General features: G+C 36.7%; 1 protein-coding gene across 9 annotated transcripts in view; it reads right to left on the reverse strand.

Moving 5' to 3' along the window:
- The window catches only part of UTRN (utrophin), a 527828-nt gene that overhangs the window by 250574 nt on the left and 249739 nt on the right, over window positions 1–27515 (reverse strand). For all 9 annotated transcript variants that reach the window (XM_082634331.1, XM_082634332.1, XM_082634328.1 and 6 more), the window contains 4 exons: window positions 20735–20949; window positions 18270–18387; window positions 15150–15355; window positions 12298–12452 (listed from right to left, as the gene is read on the reverse strand). In XM_082634331.1, the coding sequence (XP_082490457.1) occupies window positions 12298–12452; window positions 15150–15355; window positions 18270–18387; window positions 20735–20949 (694 nt within the window). The remainder of the gene's footprint in view (window positions 1–12297; window positions 12453–15149; window positions 15356–18269; window positions 18388–20734; window positions 20950–27515) is intronic.

A 27515-nucleotide genomic window follows, 5' to 3' on the forward strand; every position in this document is an offset into this window, starting at 1 on the left:
ATTAACATGATCAAGCAAGGAGAAGAAAAAAGCTGCCACTAGGGAGAGGGACTGTAGTGAGTAGTGAGAGTACCACTATACTCTATTATAAATCTTTCAGTATTTTAAATATTTTTGTAATCATATTCATATATTTAATTTTTTATCTTTAGAAGTTATCCACCAGAATTTGGGTGGTTGGTGGTGATGGTGTTTAATCTTCCACCTAAGCCTGCCCATATTTTCAATTATTAAAATATCAACTGAAGAAAATATTAAGAATAGCCAAATAAAGACTGTGCCAAAATAGTACTAGAATTAAAGGAGTATACAGGCACAATTAATCAACCATGAACAGATGATTCTAATTTTAAGAACACTCATATAAAATTTAGTAATTATAAAATTTAGTAGACTATTCTTATTTTAAGAACACATAAAATTTAGTAATTATAAAATTTAGCAAAGTCAAACACATTCAGCTTACATAATCAATATCCTTTATTCTTAAGACTATTCACACGTACATAACAGGTTATGTGGCAAACAGCTAATGTAGAAACACATCATTATGAATTAGCTCTATTAAACCCTAAGAATGCCCAGATTAGGGAAAAGGATGCAAATGTCTAAGAACCTCATGGGTGAAGGCAGAGATTCCCTCTACTTGAGAGACACTTTACACTTAACAAGCATGAAGGAAGGACCAGGCTAGCAGGGGAGGGGGAAAGCCTAAAGTGATGCTTCAGAGGAAAAGGGAGCTAAGAGAATCATGAGCACTTGACCTTAGACAATGTTGGTTCCACTGGGTTGGGTAATACCAGCAGCATATTTTGGTGACCAGTGAAACAACCTGAATCCAGAAGCTAGGGCATTTATTGTAAAACTGTCAAATTATCTACTAGTCGTCAGTGGGAAAAGAGATTCTCCTTTAAAAGTATTCACTTTGTAGGAAACTGCTAAAAACTAACTTTTAGACAATGGTTAAGAGATGTCTACTTTATTGGTTACTAAAGCAAAGGAATACAGGTTTTGGATCAAGGCAGACATGGCTCCACCACTGACTAGCTGTGAAACCTGGGGCAGTTGTCCACCTCCTCACGCATCATTTTCATCATCCCTCAACTCCACTTGCCACACAAGGTTCTCCATGGTCTGAGTCTTGCTTACCTTTCCAAGTATCATCTCATTACTCCAAGCCTCATGCTACCTACAAAAATGAACCAATTACTAACCCTCAAAGTGGTCACTGTTTCACATCCAGAGCTTTACTTTTTATTTCTTTTACTTTAAATATCCTTCCTCACCCCTCCATCCCCCCACTAAACTTTTCCCTTTCCACCTGGTTAATTTCTACTTACCCTACAGAACTTGGTGCAGATACTTTCCAAATCTATAGTATCTCATTCCATAGCATCCCATAATTTCTCTTATGGTGCCTATTAGCAGGCCATTACTGCTGTAACAACAAATCACCACAAACATAGTGGCTTATAACATTTTTCCCTAACCTTGTATATGAATTTGGTGAAATACTGGGAAAGTAATTTTATTTATAGGATACAAATGTGCAAGTTAATAATAAATGTCCTAGGGAATTTTTTAAAATTCACAAATATCTGGTGTCATAGTTTTTTTATCATGATCATAATCAACAACTAAAAATAATGAACATACTGAAAACTAAACTCTATTTATAGCAGTCTGAATTGTCTTCATGTTATTATAATAAATATACATTTTTAAGTGTATAAGCATAGTATTTATACTAATTTATAATCTGATTTTTGAAATTAATATAATTTCATATGAAATCTGTAACAGAATATAGCTAAAAGGTATCAGCTCTCCACATCATTCATTTTACTCTTTTTTTTAAAAGGCTAGAGTATGGTATACTGGACACGACAAGACACTACAAGAATCTTTTATTTATTTTTAAGGAATTTCACATGATTTATCATAATACCATAAGGCAAAAAAATCACTAAAATTAGATGCTCAGAAGTATGTACACACACTTTATGACACAGGCTAATTACTTTTAATGCCATTTATACACTGCTCTCAGAAGGAAACCACCTAATTTTACCACCTCTGCCATTTACTAGCTATATGCCTTGGGGTAAACCACTTCAAATCTCCAATTTTCTTTTTCCATCCTTAAAATAAAGAGCTTGGACTAGTTGAGTAAAGGGCCCATGTCAGAATCTCTAGGGGTCCTTTTAAAACTACATATTCCATCATAGAGATTATAAAACCTACTGGAAGAGTTCCTCCATTCTCACTCCATCCCTAGCTTCAAATTCAGCTTCATTAAGATCACTGCATGTAGGGACTTCCCTCATGGTCCAGTGGGTAAGACTCCACGCTCCCAGTGCAGGGGATCCAAGTTCAATCCCTGGCTGGGGAACTAGATCCCACATCCATGCCTCAACTAAGAAGTACACATGCCACACTAAAGATCCTGCATGCTGCAACTAAGACCCAGGGCAGCCTAAATAACAAATAAATAAATATTTAAAAAGAAATCCTTCCCCTAATTAAAAAAAAAAAAAAAGGATCACTGCATGTAAATGAAACATTACTGATGGGAATAGATGCATGGTATGCAGATAACAAAGAGGTTGGGAAGCACTAATGTGGAAGATTCATTCCTAAGATCACATCCAGCACTGAACTTACACTAGTCTACGATTCTCAGTGCAGAGTTTCTATCTGGCAGTTCTGGTTGCTACATCTCAAGATCAGAACAAAGCTGGAGGAAGTTCTGAGAAATGCAAATGAGAGAGTATAACGGAGGAACACTAGCAAAGAAAAAGAAATGATTTTAAGTTCAGGAAATTATGGCTACTAGACAAAGGCAGAGAAGATTTTTTTTAAAAAAATCTTGTAAAACCCACAAATCATAAAGAATAAAGATAGGCTGAAAACCTAAAAGTCAGAACTTTTGAAGTTTAGAAGGATAATTCTAGCAAGAAATGTTTTTTACTTCAAACAGAAGTAGCAGACTATAGAATTCTTTAATGCAAGAAATGGTGCAGACTGAAAGTATAAATAACTTCTCATAAAAGATTTAAAGAATGATGTGTGGCAGATTTATAATAGTTTATATTAAAGGGAACTTGGATTTTTAAAATGTAAACTCTTAGCTTTTAAAGAGATTTCTGTTATAAAAGCAACTATGATAGGCTACAAAATAGCTTATAGTCATTTTGTAGCATTACAAAACATGGCCACCCATATAACTGAGTTTTTTAAAATGTTATTTTAAATGTTAAATAATGCTTCATTTTTAAGCTACAAGATATAATATTGTTTAATCAAATGTGCATGTGCTTATAATTGGTCAAAAGAGTGTCTGAACACAAGTAGATATGTCTTTTTTTTAAGACTTCAATGGAAAAGTGTCTTAGCAAACCCACAGATATGTGTTGCTAAATTTTGGTATACTTTAAAGGTGACGTTTACAGTTACAAGAGATTTAAATATATTTATCTCTTCTAGAGTGGAAAATAGTAGCATCAGTAGTTTGAGTGGCATGTAAAAAACTTACAATGAAACAATTCTTTAAGCTTCCCATTGAGTACCTTCACAAGGTAATTTGTCCTTTGGTGTATAAAGTATCATTTACTAGGAAATATATTAAAGCACACTTTAATGCAGTGGATTTAATGAAGAATTGGTCACTGGAGATATCCCCAACCATCTATGGTATTTTGTGACCAATCTCTGTTGCATAGAGATTGGATTATCATCAAGCACTTAAAAATTCACTCCATGGAACTCAAGGAGACTGTTCTAAGCTGCTAATACCACACCACTTGGGAAGCTTAAGAGAGGTACCCGCAACCCCACTATTCAAGACAGAACTATTCCTGTGTGAGGATTTATCACACCACATCCTATTTCCCTTTCAACTAAGTCACTACCAAATATTTGGTCTTAGCCAACCAATACCGGACCATAACCCCAATACTGCTCCATACCTTCCCCAATCTACCCCCAAAACCCTTCTTCCATTAAGCCTGGAAGCCTATTCTATGATTGGGAGATTACTCAGATCAATCCTTTTACCCTGTCTTAAGTGAAATTGGTTACCCTAGTGCCATCAATTTGCAGATTTTTAACGAAAATTTTTTCTTTTTTCTCTCAGACCCTATATGCTTCGTGATGAACAACTGTTGGAATGAAGGTCCGCCTCCTTCGAATTGCTACTTTCAAGCCGCTGTTCTCCCATCTTCCAGGCAAAATCCTACTCCTTCAAAGCAGAAGACGTTTTCCATTATGCTCATATACTGACCTCCAGGTCCATGGTAACTGCACATAGGCTGCTCACTGCCTCAACAGGTAAGTGGAGTCTGAAATCCAACTCAAGATCTGCTTGCCAAGCCATAGGCTCCAGTGAGGGACTGCACCTCCCAGAGAAAGGGACATGATAGACACCATTATGCACTAGTGCATCCCAGTCTCCACTACTTTACAAATACCTTCCTCTCCCCTGCTCCCTCTCCGTCTGACTTTCATCTGCATTCTTTCTACTTGCCTCTGAGTAGAAACACATTGCTAAAGAACACCACAACAGGGCTATCTTTCCTTTACATTATTATAATAAATCACAAATAGGCACCCATCACTGCCCAGCACTAAAGTTCCCCTAGGAAGCTCTCTGTCCCACCCACTTAGATTCTACAACTGATCCTCTTTCTTCAAACTTCTCTCAGTTGCACCTCCAGCCTCACTGAGAGCACGCCTCATGGATCATAAAGAAAGCAGAAGTCATTGCACTGAGAATATGTCATTTCCCACTACTAAGGCTCCAATCCACATGCATCTATACTCATCTTCTCACTGTTCTTCCTGTCATAATGGAAAAAGCATCCCAGCTCTTACCAAACTCAATTCTACAGATCTCACCTTATCAACAGGACTTCTTTCCTCTTCCTTTGTCACCTCAGTCTGACATCACTCTACTAGATCATTCCCATGGGCATACACACATGCTTTATTTCTCATGTCCCATTTTAAAGAAAAGTCATTCACCTCTCTTTAACCTTCACTGCTTTCCAGGTACTACCTAATCTCTTTGCCCCTCTTTACAACAAACTTCTCTGGTGATCTCTCCACAAATCATTTCTATTTCCCCAACTTGATCTCATTCTCTACTTTCTACCCCATTACTCCCTTGAAATTGCTCTTTTCAAAATCACCAGAATCTCCAAAATGTGGAATTCCAGGAATGGTGTTGTGTCATCTCTTCGAATTTCTCAGCCTAATTAAACACAATGGATCGTTCCCTCTTAGAAATATTATCCTCTCTCCATTCCCTCTTAAAAATATTCTCTTCCCTATACTTCTGAACACCTGGATTTTGTTTCTACTTCATTCGAAGATTTTTCTGAGCCTTTTCTTTTCTCTTTTCCTTTTTTTGCTCCATCACCAAACCCTAGACGCTATGGACTCAATCCATCTCCCTCTTCTCCATCTTTATTCTTTTCCCAGTGATCTCATCCAATCCCACAGATTTAACCTCGACTGTAGATGCTTGGAACTCCCCAATTCCTATCTGAGCTCTGGAATGTTTGAGTTCCAGATTCACGTATCCAATTATCTATTTGACCTATACACTTGGATATCTAATAGGCATCTCAAATGAGCATGTCAAAATCCAGTTCTTGAATTTTTTCTCCCAGAAACTCCCACAGCCTTTTCCAGTGAATGGTACCCACTCATCCTTTCACAAAGCGCCACCTTAGATTGTTTCCACCCCCCAAATTACATATCTAATCCATCAAACATCTTTTCTACTTCTGAAGTACATCTCAAAGCCGTGACCTTCTTTCCACCATTGCTGGCAGACAATATCCCAGGATACCTACCATCTCTCACCTGGACCACAACAATCACTTCTTTACTGGCTGTCCCAATTATTCTCTTACATCCCTAAAATATATCCTCCTCATAAGACTAAGCAAGATTCAATTGAATATTATAAATTAGATAGTGTCATCCCTTGCTTACTGATTCCAATAGCTTTCCATTGTACTTAACAATATCCAAACCCTTTCCCATGTCTTATAAAGTTCAGCATGATGTTGCCTCTGCCTCCCTCTTCTACCACTTCTCAAGTCCCCTTATTCATTATATTTCAACCACATTCTATGCTGTTTCCTGCCTCATGACTTTTACCTTTTTTGTTGACCCTAGAATTTTTTTCAGATGCTTCTTCTTAACCTGAATCAGCTCAAATGCTGCCTTCTGCATTATGCTTTCTAAATTTAGCCAAGCTAAATAATTCCCTCTTTTACGTAGCATCTCTTTAGTTTCTTTTGCCTCCAAAATCATCATCTATAATTATGTATTATTTTCTTTTTACTACCTGGCTCTTCCTATGAAAGGTAAGCTTCCTGGGGCTTCAGGGCTGATCACAGAGCTTGACAAAGATAAGGTTAAATAAATAAATAAATAAATAAACATTTAATTAACTAACTCATGGGAAAAAAGAACAAATGAAAGCAAAGACAAAGGCTACAGGCACTGGTCCTTTAGGTTGTTTATTATGGAGTTAAATGCATTAAGAAAATAACTGCTTGCTTGAGCTTGATATGTACAAAATGAAAACATTAGTATTGTTAGGTATGTACCACAAAGATATTATTGGTAAATTTTTTTCAAAGGCAATAAAACAGTAATTGAAATATTAAAACAATATAACAAAATAGGAAAATAAAGAAGAGTATAATTTTTACACTTTTCTTCTTTACCAGTTTCCTTCCCAGCTCAGAAGGGAAAACTAAAAACGAAATGCTAGCAATGAAAATAAAAGAAACAGGTTGGAAAATAAAGGTAACATTCAGGGAAAGAAGTAAGCTTCGGAGAGGATAAATCAAACTGACTGACCCAAATCTCTGAACCTCATACCAGCGTAGACTCAAAGGATACGGCTACCAGGACTTTTCACCTAAACTCATTAATTTGGGAGTGACAGCTGCTACAACATTCATTTTAAGAGTGCAAAGGATGGGCCAGGTTGATGTCAGGCCATAGGACACAATCCCCATATGAATATCTCCACTGACCACAGTTCAAAGAAATTGGCCAAATCAAACAATGGATAAATGCTGAAGAAGAACATTTCATTTTTATTAGTCAGTTGGGACAATAAACAATCACTGCTGAAAAAGTAATAACAGAAATAATGAAAGTTTCAAAAATATACAATAAAAATAACTGGGAAAGCAATCAAAGGCAAATTCAAATTTTTGGAATGTAATGTTTTCAAAATAATCAAGGGCTTCACAAATTCAGTCTTTAGTATACACAATATTTATATAACCCCTTGTAAACTATGTGCATTCTACATGTCCAGCAGGACGTTATTAACAAGTTAATGAACATTAATTAGAAAGACAGTGTCATTTCTAAAGAAGAAAGTGCCCTCACTAGATAAATCTGTATTTGTGGCTCTCACATGAAATAAACTTTTAAAAATACTACACCCTTTCTTTCCAGGATGGTTAGACTTCTGCTTAGGCAGAAAACACTTAAATGCAACGTAAATTCAGCAACTGTGATGCTTTTACTAACTGCTATGGTCTGAATGTATCTGTCCTCCTCAAATTCCTATGTTGAAATCTTAATGCCCAATGCGATGGTATTAGGAGGTCGGTCGGCCTTTGGGAGATGATTAGGTCTTGAGGGCAAAGCCACCATAAATGAGGTTAATGACCTTATAAAAGAGGCCTGAGAAAGCTCTCTTACCCCTTCTGCCACATAGGGAAAGGAGAAGTCTGCTACCTGGAAAAGGGTCTTCACCCAACCATGCTGGCACCCTGATCTTGGACTTCTAGCCTCCAGAAATTTGAGAAGTACATTTCTGTAGTTTCTAAGCCACCCAGTCTGTGGAGTTTGTTACAGAAGACTGAGCAGACTAAGACACTAACAAGAAAATTGCATTTTCTAAAGTTTCATCTGGTAATAAACATTTAGAATATTTATACTGCACTCAGTAAATCAGATAACCAATTATTTTCTCATTAATATAAATAGAGACTATTCAAAATGACTACAGACAAACAAATGACGATGACTAAACCTTCCGCTAATTTAACTATAGACAGTACTGTACAACAGACCAAAGGGCAATGTATTTATAAGGAAGACACAATATGACAGAGCAGCTGATGATAATTTGGGGTAAACTTTTGTTGAGCACATACCATGTATGAGGAACTTTTATACCTAATTCTTGACCCTAACAATAATCTTACCCATTAGATATGTTCTCTGCTTTACAACCAAGAAATTGAGATTCAGTGAGTTGAAATAACTTGGTCAAAGTTCACACAGGTGGTAAGTGAATAAGCTGGGATGTTAATCAAGGACTGCCAGATACCACAGCCAGTATGCTTTTCGTCCTGCCTGTACAAACCCAGAAATGCCTTAAAGTAGGCAGCAAAAGATGGCTTCCCGGGGATGGAGGGCAAAGAGAAAAATACATAATAATTAATGATCTATAGGATATTCTTTATAACATAAAGTTAGATTGTCTCATTTCCTTCATAATATTTCAGCATAAATAACTATGTGTGTGTATATGTGTGGGTGCAAGTATGTGTGTATGTGTATATACATACACATATACATGAACATATGCACTCCAGGGTTAAAATAACATTTCAGATCCACATGAGGCATCTACACTCTGAAAGTTACTATAAGCCCATTTCAATTATCTTTATCTCAATTTGCACTACAAAATTTGTTAATTGGCATCAAGAGATGTAAGAAAAAAATTTCACCGGCAAAAAGAATAGTGGTCAAGATATGTCAATTAGTTTAAAATGTTAGAGACAGACCTGTTGTTTACAGAATCCAAAATATGGGGAGCCAGTTATGTTTAAGAATTAATCATTTCTTGTACATTAGAAAACTATTATTATGAATGTATCTAAACCACATGTTAGCCCCAACTACGCCCTGAGGCAGCAAACACATTAATATTTCTGCAGCAGGAACAAGGCTATTCACACTAAGCAGGATAAATAAAGACCATGATAAATAGCCTCATGTCAATTCAAAGCTTTCTGTTATCAGTGAGTATTGGATTTCGGTGTGGTAGATAAGGGATCGTGAATGGCCAAATGACTTAGTCCAATTGCAATTCAGACAAAACATTTCCTCTGAATGCTGATATTAAATTTCATATATTATACCGCAATAATAGTGTTCCATGTGCAATATAATAACCCTTCACCCCTCCAGAATTTGGCTGACTACAATGTACATTCAGAATACGGCTGGGAGATGAGAGAAAAGCCATGGTGTAAAGGTGCTCCAGGGCCACTACAGCAGGCACAATGGCCACGTACTGGAGAGACGTACATTTATTCGTAGCAGAGGCCCCCATATCTTTAATCAGATCTGGTTTCTAAACTCAACACAGATAAGAACCAGGAAGTAGAATCACAAAGATCTGAGAGGTGGGTACACAGAACCGTCATTAGCAATAGCTGAAGTTCTGACAGCAAAGAAGAAAGATAAAGCGATTTTTAAAGAAAGATAAAAGCCCAACTGCACAGTCAAAAAAAGCTTGGATTCCAATCTCAGCTCTGCCCGTATGAGCTGTGTGATCTCGGGTGTTCCTTAACTTCTCTCTACTTCAGTTTGTTCATCGATATAATGTTGATAAAAATTCTTCCTATCTCCTTTGGGTGTTGAGAGGATTAAATAAAATAATGCAAGTGAAGAGCTTAGCACAGGGCCTGACAATTAGGAGATGCCCAATAAAATTCATATGCTAAAAACGAAGCACAAAATCTCACAAAGCATAGCAGCCTGAAAAAATTCACCACCAATTCTTCAGATTGTGGAGAGCATTGTCATAATTTAGTAAAGAAAAATATCATCTTGGCTCTGCCATGTGCCTTTGAACGTGACATTTAACTTGTCTGAGGGAGCATTAGAGTAAGCCAAGCATTCTCGATGGAAGAGATACATGGTTCTCAGCGGAGGGGAGTGGGAAAAATCTACTCTTTTTACGTATAAAGCATAACTATAAAGTATAACTATATATAACTATAAAGTACAGAAACAGATACACAGGATACCCATGGTATTAAAATGTCCTGTGGGCAAGTATCTGAAAAGGCTCCTTAGGCGGGGTGGATAATGTAAAAAAGGTCGAGAAACACTTGTTTAAATGAACTGTAAGGTCAGGCACAGCTCTTATAGTTCCTTAATTCTCTCTTCATAACAATAATGCCAAGAATTCAAAAAATGTTTAATATAGGTTCATGTACTTTGCTAAAGAAGACAAGGAAAGATTTGTACATTTCAGAAAGATCTTCAACTAAACAGTTAAAAATTGTAAATATCATTGTATTTAAAAGAGAAAATCCTGGCAATACATAGGAAACTCAGCTATCACTATGATGGGATCCCGTGAGCCACAATTTTGTTGTATTTTCTCTGCTTTATAGATAGTAATATACCTAAACCATGTCTAAATATTAACATGTTTACTTATTTCCCCTAAAACGCAGAAAGAAAATAGAATAAAGACAATGACTTGTAACTACCATAAAACTGGAACACGGTGGTTATCTTAGCTATGATAAATGAAAGATCACCCTGGAATATAATTCATCTTTAATTGCCTCTTCCATCTAATCTAACCACTGCTGTAGGCTGTCTTAAAATATTTACAAAGTAAAAGCAAAAAAAGAACTGGAGTTGCTAAATAAAGCTGGCCACACATTCCTAAGTGATCAATTTTTCTGGTATTGTTTACAATAAAAACAAAGTCATAATTCTTACAGTAGATGGAATTTGTGGAAATACAAAGATAAAGTATGCTTAAGGACGATCTCTCAATGTTAAGGCTGGGTTTTTTAACTGAGATATAATTGACATACAACACTGTATTAGCTTTAGGTATATAACAATGATTTGATATATGTATATATTGCAAAATGATCAGCACAGTAAATTTAGTTAACATCCATCATTACACATGGTTACACGTTTTTCTTGTGATAACTTTTAAGATTTAGTGACTTTCAAATACACAATACAGTATTGTTAACTATAATCACCGTGCTGTATCTTACATCCCCAAAACTTATCTAGTAACTAGAAATTTGTACTTTAAAGCTGTTTTTAATTCCTCCTCTTCCCTGCCTTAGTTTTGGGATTCTTACTATATCCAAATTACCTGTTACAACAAGAGAAAAGCAGCTGTACTAAAATGCTAGAAAGACCAATATTATAACTATATTCTGTTTTAAACATTAGAAGTTTTGTATTTGCTATCCTTGTCTTTATTTTCTCCAGAATCCTAGGGATATGCAGCAACACATTCATGTTCACATACTGACTCATAATTCTTTTCTTTCAGTTTCCCAAAATTTACATTAAAGATTCTAACTAAAAATGACATTCTAAAAATACCTCCATATCAAACCGTTACTAAATGCTTGTCCATACATTATTACCAGTAATATATATCATAAAGTGTTCTGATATTATCCATTTTATTCACTGCAAAATAAATGTGGTTTTGATATCAAGTTAGCTTTCAGGCAGTTGCATCTGAATATTCAAGATGTGTGAAACCATAATTTCATTTCAACACAGGTATTCACAGTACTATGCAGGAAGCAAACACTTTTTTACTGATGATGAATATAAATATGCAATCTTAAAGAGATGCTAACCATTGCTTACAGTGCCTCAAATTCTAGATGCTCAAGTGACAGAAAAATTTTTCTTATAAACACGTATGCTATTTTAGACTGTTCCAAATATACTGACGAGATGGAGTAATGAAAGAAAAGATAAGTTAGTTGAAGCCCAACATACACTTAGTATACTTCAACTTCAGGAGTCTAGTGTGGATCCATGTGTTCTCAGCCAAAACCGAGGATGACCTGACCAAACAGCATACTGTTTTAATTACCGTTAGGGATAATATTACCCTGATGCCTCTGTAATACCTAAGTGTTCCTTACCATCAGAGTACTACAAAATGTACTCTAGGCAATGCCAAGAGGCGTAAGAAAATCAGAACACATAACATGATCACAGGCAAGGTTTAGACTCATTCAAGGAAAAATTCCATTGCAGAAATTCAAGTACCTAATGTATAAATATACACTCTGTACTAAGTGTGGTAATACTAACTCAGTACAGCAAAAAAATTTAAAAATAATAATAAAATATGTGACCTGTTCCACACACTTCCATGAGAAAGCCAAAGCAATCAAATTCTCAACTTGACAACATACATACATACACCTGCCAGGGCCTTAGCATTACCTTTGTTTTAGATTGATCCATGATGTTTTTAAGTACTCCGTGGTTTCTTTCACATTCCTCGTGTCATCACTGCCATATTCCTCCAGCAGTTTCTGCAGGACGTTATCGAATGCCATAACGATACCAGCACCAGGAGCCAGTTCTTGAAGCAACATCTAAGGTGTAATTTCAGATGTAGCTGTTAGACTGGATCACTCAATAACAAGTATGACCAAAACACTGGTCCTTCCAGTAGGTTTTAATATGTTTTTGACACAGATATCAAAAGAAGGAAACAAATTATAAAACAAACTCTTGCATGTAAGCTCAAACAAAAATAATTCTGGAAGTGAAAAGTGATCAGATACATAGCAGATAACATTAAAAGATTACTGTCTTTTCTCCTTTGATATGTTTTACTTCCTCAAACCAGTTGTCTTCTTTCATTCCTACTGCTATATCTGATCCTTACAGGAACATGTATCTTATAGGAATGAACTTACTATAGAGTTAGTTCCTCTATAGGTGCTTGAAGATATGGAAAGAGCAACAACATGGAAGTCTTCTTGTCCCTGGATCACTGTGTATCACTGTTTACAAAGTTAACTGCTTGGGTGGATCCAGTAGCTAAGCAAGGTTTACTGAGAGTTGCTTGAATAAACTAAATTGATGCTGTATGTCCATAGGCACTGGTTCCTTGATAAATTTTTTTCCACTTCTGAGAGCTCTTGTATCAAGATACTCCCCAGGAAATCTAAATGACAAATGAATGTTCTTAAAATGATTTTTGTAGCGACTAGCAGAAAAATCCACCCTAAAGTTCCAGAATAGAACTACGCTGCTGATTAGAAAAGAATATTCTTTTTGAATTATGGTTTTCTCCAGGTATATGTCCAGTAGTGGGATTGCTGGGTCATATGGTAGCTCTATTTTTAGTTTTTTAAGGAACCTCCATACTGTTTTCCACAGTGGTTGTATCAATTTACATTCCCACCAACAGTGCAGGAGTGTTCCCTTTTCTCCACACCCTTTCCAGCATTTGTTTCTAGATGTTTTGACAATGGCCATTCTGACCCATGTGAGGTGATACCTCAGATGAACGGATAAAGAAAATGTGGTACATATATACAATGGAATATTATTCAGCCATAGAAATAAATGAAATTGAGTTATTTGTAATGAGGTGGATGGACCTAGAGTCTGTCATACAGAGTGAAGTAAGTCAGAAAGAGAAAAACAAATACCGTATGCTAATGCATACATATGAAATCTAAAAAAAATGGTACAGGGCTTCCCTGGTGGTGCAGTTGTTAAGATTCCGCCTGCCAATGCAGGGGACATGGGTTCGAGCACTGGTCCGGGAAGATCGCACATGTCACGGAGCAACTAAGCCCGTGTGCCACAACTACTGAGCCTGCACCCTAGAGCCCGTGAGCCACAACTACTGAAGCCCGCGCACCTAGAGCCTGTGCTCCGCAACAATAGAAGCCACCGCAATGAGAAGCCCACGCACCGCAACGAAGAGTAGCCCCCGCTCGCCGCAACTAGAGAAAGCTCACGTGCATCAATGAAGACCCAACGCAGCCCAAAGTTAATTAATTAATTAATTTTTTTTAAATGGTACTGATGAACCTAGTGTTAGGGCAGGAATAAAGACGTAGACATAGAGAATGGACTTGAGGACGCGGAGGGGGAAGCTGGGGCGAAGTGAGAGTAGCATCGACATGTATACACTATCAAATGTAAAATAGATAGCTAGTGGGAAGCAGCCGCATAGCACAGGGAGATCAGCTCGGTGCTTTGTGACCACCTAGAGGGGTGGGATAGGGAGGGTGGGAGGGAGACGCAGGAGGAAGGGGATATGGGTATATATCTATGCATATGGCTGATTCACTTTGTTGTACAACAGAAACTAACACAGTATGGTGAAGCAATTATACTCCAATAAGGATGTATTAAAAAAAAGAAAAGAATATTCTGAATATGATGATTGAAACATTAATATCACTTTTAACTGTATTCCTCTGGTTAAGTGTCCAGGGGCTTTGCTGATTATTACTTTTGAGTCATTTGGTGAAGACAAATCAGCAGATAGCATAAACACAGAGAATGATCCAGGAAACCAGGATACCTGGCCACTTGCTTTTTAAGTTGTAACCATGGAAAGTCTACACGTCTGAAGAATAAAAACATACTCTCATGTCTGAGATTTTTCCCATATATCTTTTATTATATTCTTCACAAGCGTACACTTTCATTTAGGCTATCTGAAGGGTAAATAAATGTTACACCAAAGTATAACCTAACAACCATAACCTCCGACTCAAGAATATTTTCTATGATTGTAGAGATTTAAAATAGCACTTTAAAAATACCATAGGTGTTCAATATCATCAACTCTATAATCAAACTAATCACAAAAAAGGTACCTGCTATGATGATATTGATTAAATGGTTTGGTTATAAAGGTATTAGAAGAAGCTAAACTTACTTAATACTTGATTTGTTCAAATGAAAGTCTCAGGAGATTTCATAAATAAAAAAATATCTTCAGGGTAGATATGGAAGGGAACAAAAGGAGGGTTCCTGGGATCCTGAAAATGTTTTCTTTCTAGATGCTGGTTCATGGGTAAGTTCCATTTGCAAAGAGTCAGTGAGCTATAAATCTAAGATACATGTACATTTCTATCTGTTATGCCTCCAGAAATTTTTCAAAAACCTTCCTGGTCAAATTCTTTATATAAGTTTCAGTGTACATTCTAAGCACTTGGGAAAACATTATGACAAGGGTCCTAAAAATTACAGTTAGCAACAGAACAAAAAAAGCACATCCCACAAATTGATAATGCCAGAAGGTATCTAATGAGTCTTACTTGATTATCAGAAATTTGTTTGATAAGTGGATCCCTTCGAGCTTGTTGAAGAATATAGAGGCGAGCCTCATATTTTCTCATGAGCTCCTCCGTCTCTTCCCTGTGGTCATCCCACTGAAGACTGTCAATAATCATGTCCTCCAGCTGCTGCTGTCTTAACTCCACACCATGCTGGGTGCTATCCCACTGGTTCTTGACCTTTTCCACTGGAGGAGGCATTATATATATTTTTAAAAATCCCAGAAAGTAACTATCAGGAAAGGGAAAAAATACCTGATACCAAATTCATCACAAATAAGGTTATATATAGAAAAGAGAAAGGAGGCAAAATGGTACATACATTTTAAAGTAATTTTATTATGTCTGACACACTGTATGACTGATATATTTCTGAAACCATCCTTGAAGAAAAAATCTGGAATTAAACTCTATTTTAAATGCATTAAAATATCTCACAATAAAGATATTGACTATTATAAACTGACAAACCAAAAAGTATAAAGAAAATAAATTCCTACCTAATTTATATTTACAGAACCTGGTTTGAAGAAGGTAGATTTTAACAGTACATTATGATAGAACTTTATGACCAAAGATATAGTCACTTGTCATCCTCTAAGGAAATGCTCTAACGTAGTATTGATTTTAAAAGAAAATAAAATACTTAAGAATAATTTTCACATTTGTTTTACTCTAGCATGAAACCTCTCTAAAAGGAAGTGTTTTTATATATTCAAGAGATGCGCTAAAAGTAAATTAGATTCAAGTTCTAGGTACCCAGCAGTTTTTTATTATAAAAAATCCATATTGGCTCTTTTCCTCTCTCTTTTTTATTGTTTCTATTTATCTTTCTTTCATTCTCTCTTTCTGTCTCTTTCTCTTTTCCTTTTCTCTCCCCTACTTTCTTTCCTCTTGTATTTTTAACATGTGTCAAGGAAAAAGAGATCTAAGGAAACTTAAACTTTTGATTAATTACTTCAGGGGCAATTCATGATTTGAACTGAAGTACTAGTAAGCAATAACTTTAAATATCTTCAACAACCATTCGTAATAAGTAAGTAGAAAGTTAGAAACAAACTTCTAGAAGATGTCTTGTATGCCAGAAAGACTGAAGGGCTATAGTTAAGCACCAGGCCAAGAAGAACTTAACTAAAAAATAACATTGCAGCTAAGTCATAATGAGACCTTTTGGTAAAATTCTTCAAACAATACTGGGTTAGAGTAAACCATAAGAGCTATCAGTAAGACTGTTCAGAAAAAATGTAAATTATACTTATGTATAATAATTCTAAAAAATTGTTCAGTGAGATTATTTTATGTGGTCTTATCCAACAGTTTAAATAAATTGCTTACGTTTTAACTTAGGGAGAGGGAAAATTTATTGTAATGGTTTACTTGTCAGTTACAAAGTTACATAAAGTACTATAACTAATAGAATCTTTAACACTGAACAAATAAAACTAAAGATATCAAGTGACAGCAAGTATCAGAGGTTTATCATAAAAGATAAGCAAATTATCCTATTCATTGGAAATAAGTGCAAAAAGCAAGTTACTATTGGTAGTACCCTCTGGCTGAGGGTGGTTTTTCATATAATGAATGGTGATATGGACCATGCAGCCTCTATACCAGAAAAAATTGAGAGAAAACAAAAAGAGGGAGTTAAATTGAAAAAGGAAGATATTCGGGAGAAGAAAACCTTAAAGCAAACTTTGGACAGAGAGGAGGGGTGGAGGAAAAAACAAAAGATGGTAGAAAAAGCAAAGTGGAGAAGCCTTTGTAAATAGTTTGGTGTCACCAAAGCTGAGAAGCTCCTTTGCCATGTGATGGGAAACAGGGTCACTCCAGAGTTCGACAGGCAGAAGCAATCCACCAGTTAATTAAAAAAAAAAAAAAAAAAAAAAAAAAAACGGGGGAAAGAAAATGGCTTACTTAGTAAAAATAAACCAATATTGTGACACACTAAAAGTTCTCTGCTAATTCATCTCTTATAATAACCTTGTTGCTGCAACATTTATTTTGAAATCAAAACAGTTTTTATAGGGGGAATAGTTGACTTTCCTTCAGAAATATTAGACTAGGTAATAAAATACCTTCCAGTTTATATTCTGCCACAAATAAATATTTATTAAGTAACTAATTGGTACTGGGCCACGGGGGAGGCCTCAGGGCCAAAAAGGGGAGTATTTACAGTCTATGGAGGGGAGAGAGAATTAACTGTGAGATCTACAACGAAATTATGGGAGGAAAGGTCACAGCAGGAACTAAAGATGGAAAATATAGTTCACCAGAGACTAAAAGAGGGTGGGAGAGACTTGACAAAGGAGGTGACATTTTAGCTGCTGAGTAGAATTTCACCTGGGGAGAGGCCAAGAAGAAAAAAATAATGTGAATAAAGGTAAGGAGACTAAGAAATGTCAGGGCATGTTAAAGAATAGATACAATACAGAATAGTTACAGACAGTGCTGAGGGCTAAAGAGAGAAAGGGAGTGATGGAAGCAGACTGATTGCCCCTATGTGACATGCTTGAGAATTTTGACTTTGTTTTGTATATCATACAGATTTAATGGATGCTTTTAAGCCAGAAAGCAAATTTGAAACAGGGAACTTTGTTGTTGCTGTTTTGTATTTAATTTTTGGTTTGTTTTATTTTGTGTTTAACTAAAGTATGCCCAACTTCATGCCAGGCACACAGGTGTATAGTAACTGCTCAATAAATATTTTTGGAATGACTTTTGAGAAGATGAGTTAAGAGACACAGTAAGATTTGGTTTCAGTGAATATAACAGAAGAATGGATTTGCATTCCTATGGGTTTCTCTAACTTTTGGGTTTTTTTGGTTCCTTTAAAAGAAATTCTAACTTAAAAGAAAAAACTTCAATGTATCAGTAATTACTTAAAAGTAATGATATTAATACTTTAAGGAATTCATAAGGGAATTATGACAATGTTCACAAAAAATAAAAAACAAGGGAAAGCTATTTTATTAATAGAGTATCAAATTATCAAATAATAGTAATTTCTGGTTGAATAATCTTCAAAAATGTATGTGTGTATGTGTATGTGTTACCATTTTCAGGGAAAGTGAATGACGATATATAATTTTTTTAAGAACCTACATTTTTCTGTGATTGCTGTTCTCACATCTGAACTGGAAGCTTTATTTTTCAAATTCTGTGCCAATGTAAAAACATAATCAAGCTGAGGATGGCGCTGTTCTAAGTCAGCCTTTGTGATCTGTTAAGACAAAATGATTGTTAAAATAGGTTAATAAGCCATATGATAAAATAGTAACAAAGCAAAATTGGTGTGCTGACATAAAACTTGTTGTTTTCCTCCTATGAGAGATAGTGATGTAGCAGAGAAAGTGCAGGAATTGAAGTCAGAGGTCCTAGCTTCAAGTCTCAGCTCTCCCACTTATCACCTGGATCACCAGGCAAGGCACTTTACCTCTCTGTGTTTTTATTTTCACAAAAAGAAATAATAAAATGCTTGCAGTTCAGCTATATCAACTCTGAGGAAATTAAATGAAGAAAATCTCTTTGAAAACTAAAAAGTGCTTTCAAAACATCAGTAGTGATTTCTGCAGCTGAGGCTTTGCATATCTGTCCTACATCAGATACGAACATAAACTAATGGCATCTACAGGGATGGAGGTAAAGTATTAGAAAAACCCTAATTGGAATCACTGCAAATTAAATAATCTTAGACATGAAAAACTGCTGCTCTAGAAAGTTTGTGTCTCTTAGTACTAATAAATATGGGAGAAAAGTTAGCAATATCCAGAAAATGGTGTGTTTTAAGTATAGAACTAATAGCCATAAAGATTAGAAAACACAATTTCCAAAGATTCTCTCCCAGCTCTTCCTCTGTGAATTCACTAATTTTTCAGATTTCAATTATTCCTACAGTGTCAAATATTATTTCTAAATGGCTTATTCACAACTTCTAATCCTGAGTCGCAAAGACACAGTTCAATGAATGCTGATCATTTCCTTCTAAATGGCATAAGGGCCTCTCAGCACAACATATTTGAAACTAAATCAATCAAACCCTCATCCACATTCCATTTCTTCTGTTCCTGATTTCTGCTAATTGCAACAGCATCATCTCAGCCCCTCAGCAAGGGCTTTTCTCCTTGTTTTAAGCATCTCTTGCACAATTCCCAGTCTTCTTACTCAAGCAGAGCATTGGTATCATCAGTCTCCAGTCACAATTTAAAAAAGAAAAAGGGGGGCTTCCCTGGTGGCGCAGTGGTTGAGAATCCGCCTGCTAATGCAGGGGACACGGGTTCGAGTCCTGGTCTGGGAGGATCCCACATGCCGCGGAGCAACTAGGCCTGTGAGCCACAACTGCTGAGTCTGCGCGTCTGGAGCCTGTGCTCCGCAACAAGAGAGGCCGCGATTGTGAGAGGCCCGCGCGCCGCGATGAAGACTGGCCCCCGCTTGCCACAACTAGAGAAAGCCCTCGCACAGAAACGAAGACCCAACACAGCAAAAATAAATAAATAAATTACTAAACTCCTACCCCCAACATCTTACAAAAAGAAAAAAAAAAAAAACAAGGGAAAATCAAGATGCTTGGCAACTGCTTACAGACTAAACGTCCAAAGACCTTTGCGTGGTCTACAAGCTCCTGCACGATGTGAACTTGAGCTACCTTTGCTCTCTTACTTCCCACTACACCTCTTTCCTGCACAGTTCTTGACCCAATATGCTTCATGCTCCCCACCTCATGTCTTTATTCACCCTGGTCCCCATACCAGGAATGCCATTTACTTTGTCTCTAAATGTCAAAATCCCATGTAGTCTGCCTTCCTTCACTGTGGATGTAATCCCTTTCCTCATTCTGGCTTCCCCTTACAGGTGGCGTGTACCTGTCCTGCAGCTTTTATTAGACTGTGCCTGGTCACACATGTTTTTAATATGGGAATAAAACTGATACCTACCTCACAAGATTATTAAAGTGAATGAAATAATATAGGTAAAATACTCAGAAAAATACCTAGCATACATTAAGCACTTAATAAGAGTTAGCAAGAGCTGTTATTATTTCATGGTTCATTCCCAGTTTCTATCTGGTATATTCTTTTCCATATCCCTAGACACACACAGCCCAGTACCAAAAACACACTGAATGTGGAAAAAAGAACTTTACAAATTGATATTAGATGGCATATGTATAGAAATAAAATTATAGTCAGGAGATTCTCACTTAACGATGTCAGCAATTAAACAAATAAGCTCATTGTGAAATATAAATTGAAAAGGCGCTTCAACAAATTATTCTCCATGACACTAGTCATTAAATGTAACACCAGTTTACATTTATAGTGATGTGGCTGGATTTATGATACCAGTCTTAGATCATAAAAATACAGTGACTCTACAGCTCACATTGTTAAACGTGTTCTTACAAAAACAGCACAAATGCAAGAAAAGCTTTACTCATCAGAGCTAGCCCAGGATGGCTGCTTGACAGGTCAAGAATTTTTTAAAGCTCATCCTCCCAGAGTTTAAGATAAACAAAAGTGATCCAAACAGATCTTGGTGTTTCCATGACAAGCCTTTACACTAGTACCTACTTTCATTCGGGAGATTGTCTTATTGATCTCTTCTACATCCCCGACAGTGACAATGTTGGACTTCAGCATCTGGTCGATCAACACCAGCCAGTCGGCCAGTTCTGTTATCGTTTTATCCAGATCAGCAGGAACTGAAATTTCTGAAGTACGAGGAGACTGAACAGGAATATCTAATGCAGATGATGCTAGCACCACCTTTTGGACACTGGGATGAGCTGAAATAAAAAACACAGCAAAGTATCAATAACACAGCAGGATAATCTGACTGTGGTGATGTAATGGTGGCATGTATGTGTATTTATGTAAAATTTAGTTTAAGTAAAACAATTGAAAGAGGTTTTTATTTTTATTTATTTATTTATTTATTTTTTTGTGGCACGTGGGCCTCTCACCGCTGCGGCCTCTCCTGTTGGGGAGCACAGGCTCCGGATGCGCAGGCTCAGCGGCCATGGCTCACGGGCCCAGCCGCTCTGTGGCACGCGGGATCCTCCTGGACCAGGGCACAAACCCGTGTCCCCTGCATCAGAAGGCGGACTCTCAACCACTGCGTCACCAGGGAAGCCCGGTTTTTATTTTTTAATACTGAAATGGCAATGGTATTTCCTGAAGTATCTATATGTTTTTGGTTGCCATAATGGCAATTAAACACACAGTCTCACCACATTCTAGGGCAGCAATAACTCAGAAGTAACTAATGCTGATATCAAGAGGAAATAAAATAAAAAGTACATCAACCATGAGAAAATTAGGAGTGTTATTTTATTTTGTCAAGATGTTTTTGCTTTAATTGTAAAGCCATTTTATTTGTAATTTTCTGTTCTTTTTCACTTCCCTTTACAACATGAGCATTAGTCACTTTTAATAAACATCACTGTGAATACCTATGTAATAATCTATGTATATAGTCTCTAACTTTTAGTTACCTCTTTTCCTACAGCTGGATACTTAGACTACCTCTGAACTTTTACTTTAAAAAAGAGCTTGCATACGGTCAACTAACATTTGATAAAGGAGCCAAGAACATACAATGGAGAAAAGATAGTCTTTTCAATAAATGGTGCTAAGATAATTGAACATTCACACATAAAACAGTAAATTTGGACCCATGTCTTACACCACTCGCAAAAAACTAACTCAAAATGGATTAAAGACTTAAATGTAAGACCCAAAACCATGAAACTCCTAGAGGAAAACATAGGAATAAAGCTCCTTGACCTGGGTCATGGTGTTGACTCTTTGAATACGCAACAAAATCAAAACTGAACAAGTGGGACTACAACAAACTAAAAAGCTGCTACACAGCAAAAGAAGCCATCAATACAACAAAGTGAAAAGACAACCTACACAGAATGGGAAAAAAAATATGAGCAAACCATATATCTGATAAGGGGTTAGTATTGAAATGTATACATATAATTCAGACATAAGAATGAGAAAATCCTATCATTTTAGACACCATGGATGGACCTTGAAGGCATTATGCTAAGTAAAGTAAGTCAGACAGAGAAAGACAAATATGTATGATCTCATATATGGTATCTAAAAAGAAAAAAAATTCATAGGAAAAGAGATCATTCAGACCTGTGGTTACCAGCGGTGAAGGGTGGGAGGAGAGGAAATTGGAGAAAGGTGGTCAAAAGGTACGAACTTCCAGTTACAAGATAAACAAGTACCAAGGATGTAATGTACAACATGAAGACTACAGTTAACACTGCTGTATGATATATAGGACAGTTGTTGAGAGTAAATCCTATGAGTTCTCATCATAAGGAGAAATTTTTTTTCCTTTTTTTTTTTTTAATTGTATCTATATGAGAAGATCCATTTATGGTAATCACTTCACAATACATGTAAATCAAACCATCATGCTGTATGCCTTAAACTTATACAGTGATGTATGTCAATTATTTCTCAATAAAACTAGAAAAAAACTGGGTGTAAAGAAGCATAGAACTTAACACAGGTGCAGCTATAGCCATCTGTCAAGGATATTTAAATTCCTATCACAACAGTGCATCAGAGAACATAAAGAATAATATTAAGGAAATTCAACAAAAGTGCTTTTGCTCTTAGGCTTTGCCTACTTATCATCTTCTAAATGAGGTCTCTTGATATTCTTTTTAAAATTTCAATATCCTCTCAGCACACCTGATTTCCTCATGTGCTCCATGGCCAACATCAGTGGTACAGTCTCTCTTACACTTCTCTATTTTTCTTCCAATATACCATGTATTCCACTTATTTATTATGTGTATTTACTGATGAAACCCTGACACCTAGAACTATACCTGGCACATAGTAGGTGCTCAATAAATATTTGTTGAATTAAAAAGAAAACTTGCAAAAAAACCCAACAAAAACCAGGAAAAAAAAGAACTTGCAAGAAGTATCTTTTTGTGTATTCTTTATAGCTCTGACTGACATCTTAGTAGAAATTTCCCAAAACAGAATTACTAGGTTAAAAAAATATGAAAAAACTTAATGTATCTACTATTGATTGCCAAACTGTTTTCCTTAAAAGTTGGAAATATAGACTTCCAGCAGTGTGTGGAACTGATGAACATCCTGCATCCACACAAACAAAATTCTATCTCTACGGATAAACACACATCTTTCACCATTGCTTCATTTCATGTCTTTTTGGTTACCAGTGAGGATAAATATTCTTCATGTTTGGTAATCAAATATGGTATAATTTATAACTGTATGTGTTCTTTATCTGCTTCCTTATCAATTTGGATGAACTCTTTTGCAGAGCACAGGCTCTGGACGTGCAGGCTCAGCAGCCATGGCTCACAGGCCCAGCTGCTCTGCGGCATGTGGGATCTTCCCGGACCGGGGCAAGAACCCATGTCCCCTGCATCGGCAGGCAGACTCTCAACAACTGCGCCACCAGAGAAGCCCTGGAGGAACTCTTTATGCAAGAAAGATAAACCCCGTCACATTGCTGAAAACAATGTTTCTATTTTAGTATTTAATTTGTTTTCTTTTTATCATATAGATGTTAACATAGTTCAGTTGAGCAAATCCATAAATCTGTCTTGGGGGACTGTTTTCTCAGAACTTACTCTTGTCTTCTCCAAAGACTTGACATATATTTTCTCTATATTTTCTGTTTGTATGTTTTTGTCTTACTTTGAACAGTGGGAGACTGGTAATTGTTTTTCTTTAGTTTTTACACAAGAGGTGGTTGAATTAATTATTAGATCTATCTAGACCCACTTTAGCATAAGGTATATTAAATGAGGCTTAAATAATTTTCTAAAAAATGTAGTCAATCTGTAAATTCAGCACAATATAAAAAAAATCCCAACAGGTTTGTGTGTAACTTGACCAAATTATACATTCAAATTTTGATTTTAAAATTAACATAGGAAAGAAAAGGGCCAAGAACAGTCAAAACATTTTATATTTGATAGAGGGTCATGCCCTACCCGATATTTAGTTGTATTACTCAGCTAATAATGAATGATTAACCTCGTGTATTACAGATCCAGACATTCAAACAGACCACTAGAAGAGAACAGCCACAGTGCATAGGTGGCAGAGAAGCCTGACCTTGGCAGAGACTACATTATAGATCAATGAGGAGGAATTTACTGGTCAATAAATGATGCTGGGAAAAGTGGTGACCCATGGCTGCAGCGGGAAGATGATGGGACAGATTTTTTTTTTTTTTTTTGGGGGGGGGGTATCTTTAACTTTACTAGATATTTACAAATTCCTAACTAAGTAGCTGAACTAATTTGTTTTCCCATCAGTCCCCAGAGGAATTTTAATGGCCCAAATATCTAGTGGGTCTGGGACAAAATACTTGTTTGGAGCCTCACCAGGGGTGTCATATGGTACATGGGAGCCATTCTGCTGAGAGCAGTGAGTAGAGAAGAAGCCCACTTGCTAAATTTTGCTCAAGTATCGTGACCAAGAAAAGATCAATACTCCCCAAAGTTTCTTCCAAGCTAGAGATTTCACAAGGCCTGTGAGAACGGGAGCTACACTCCCTTGTGTAGAGTGAGAGGAAAATGACATAGGAGCGGTGAGTGGGCGTAGGAGCCCTATCTCTAGAGCATGGGGTAGTGGGAACTCCTGCCCAAATCTCTGGTCTGGGTAATACACTTGATAGCTCTCACTTTTGCCCTAGACCAGTGGTTTCTACATCTTCCCCAGAACCCTGAAGATTTTATGGGTTCTCTTTAGGGACTGTTTGAGAAAGTTGAAGGAGGGCAGAACCCTGGTTCCTTTCCACCTCCCACCTCACTTCAACCAGGATAATTCTGAGTTTATTAGCTTTTCATATTGGACTTTAGTGTCAGTTTTATTCAAAGAAACGTAACTTCAGCTGAAAAATGCTGATCTCTGATAATCCTTTTCATAGGAGAGTAGGCAAGTCTTAACTATATGTGCCCAGTTCCTGAAGTGGAAGCTGCCCCAAGAAGTGTACTGCAGAGATCCCTGGTACATCAACCCTAGTGAAGCTGGAACAATCTGCAGATTCTTTTTTTTTTTTTTTTTTTGCCTTATAACAAATTTAATCAGTTATACATATACATATGTTTCCATATCCCCTCCCTTTTGCGTCTCCCTCCCACCCTCCCTATCCCACCCCTCCAGGCGGTCACAAAGCACCGAGCTGATCTCCCTGTGCTATGCGGCTGCTTCCCACTAGCTATCTATCTTACGTTTGGTAGTGTATATATGTCCATGCCGCTCTTTCACTTTGTCACAGCTTACCCTTCCCCCTCCCCATATCCTCAAGTCCATTCTCTAGTAGGGATGGGACAGATTTTGACCTCACGTGCACCTTAGGAAAATTAATTTTCAGTGGAATTAAGGACCTGCATATGAAAACTAAAACTGTAAAATATAGAAGAATATCTTTATGACTTCAGAGTAATAGAGGATTTCTAAAATAAATCACAAAAAGGAAAGCTATTAATAGATCATTAATGTTTAAGAATTCTGAAAATAGTACCACAAATAAAAATTTTAAAAGCCACAGATTAAGGGAGAAGGTATTTGCAATGCACATTCCAGACAAGGAATTAGTAACAAAAGTAGCTTTTTCAAACTCAAAAAACATAAACCAACAATCCACAGAAGAGGAAATAAGAAAGACAATAAACATATTTTTTAAAGGCTCAAGCACACAGGTAATTAAGGAAATGCAAATTAAAATGAAGTGTCTTATCTCCACAGGTCATAGGTTCCACATGTGATGTCCGGGGAGCTCTGGGTCCCTAGAGACCCTTCCAAGGGGTGTGGATGCCAAAACTACGCTCATCATCATAGTAAGTTATTTGCCTCTTCCTGCTCATTCCTTCTCAAATGTAGAGTGGCGTTTTACTCAAGGCTACATGACATATGATATCACAATAGAGCGAATGAAGAAGCAGATACAAGAATCCAGGTGTCTTCTCTTATGGCAGAAATTTAAAGATTTTCAAAAATGTAATGTCATATCACTTTTCTATTTTTTTGTTGTTTTGGAAAATATGCTTTCTTATGTTAATATCTTATAAAATATATTATTTTATTAACAGAATTTTTTTATTATTGTTATTTTAACAAGTTGACAAACATAACTTGAAATTTCTCAGTTTTACTTTCTAATTAGGTAAATATTGATAGACATAACTCACACAAACAAAAGGCCTTTGGGGGTAATCAGTAATGTTAAAAAGCACACAGCAGTCCTGGGAATAAAATGTTGGAGCGCTGGAAACAACGTAGAACAATGAGAAGCCTCACATTCAGCTGGTGGAAGGGTAACCTGGAACAACTAGTCTAGGCAGCAGCTAGCAAAGTAAAGTTGCCCGTACTCACCACGATCACCCCAATGATTCACCACCACATACCCTAGAGAATGCCTCATACATCATTCTGACCAATCCTCACTGTCACGTTTTGTACTTTAAAAAAATTGAAAACAACCTAAATATTCATTCATTGTTTCATCAAATATCTATTAAGAACCTACAATGTGCAAGGCACTTGACTAGATGCTACAGGTATGGGAATGTGTAAGACAAAGGCCTTGACCTCACAGAGTTTGCATTCTGGTGGGGGTGCATGGATATACGTCACGAAGTAAAACCAATGCAAGAAGTTGGAGAGAAACAGGATGTATCTTGGAGAGAGACAGGATGTATCTGACATAGGGTGGTCAGGTCAGGAAAGGTTCATCTAAGAAGGGAATATTTGAGAAGAGAACTGAACGAACTGAGTGTGTGAAACACGCAATATCTGAGGGAAGGACATTTGGGTAAGAAAGAAAGAAGAAACAGCGAGCACAAAGACCATAAATGGAAATGTTCATGGCATGTTAGAAACAGCAAGAAGACTAGTGTGTTTGAGGCAGAATGAAGAAAGGAAAAAGTGATAAGAAATGGGATTACAGAGACAGGTAGCAGACAGATCACACATGGTCTTCTGGACCATGGTAAGACTGTAGAACTCACTTATGTATGATGGAAGTGATTAAGAGACTGAAATCAAAGGAGTGACATCAAACCTGTTTCTAAAGCATCACTTAGCTGCTATCAGAAGAATAGATTATCGAGGAGTGGTAAGATAAGAACAGAATCAGGACAGCGAGTTAGGAGAATTGTTCACTTCAAAATGTCCCAAGAAAACTATTTTTCAGTGTCCTCACCTTGCCTCTTCCCTTGCCTCCAGCAGCATCTGGTTCTACTCTGGTCCCAGGAAAGGCTAAAAGTCTCACCTCCCATGAGAGGGAATGCCTTGCACGCACTGGGCAGTGAAATATGTCTTGTGTTTAGAG

Source organism: Mesoplodon mirus (assembly GCF_964341445.2).
Source record: "Mesoplodon mirus genome assembly, chromosome: 10".
NCBI classification, from domain to species: Eukaryota; Metazoa; Chordata; class Mammalia; order Artiodactyla; family Ziphiidae; genus Mesoplodon; species Mesoplodon mirus.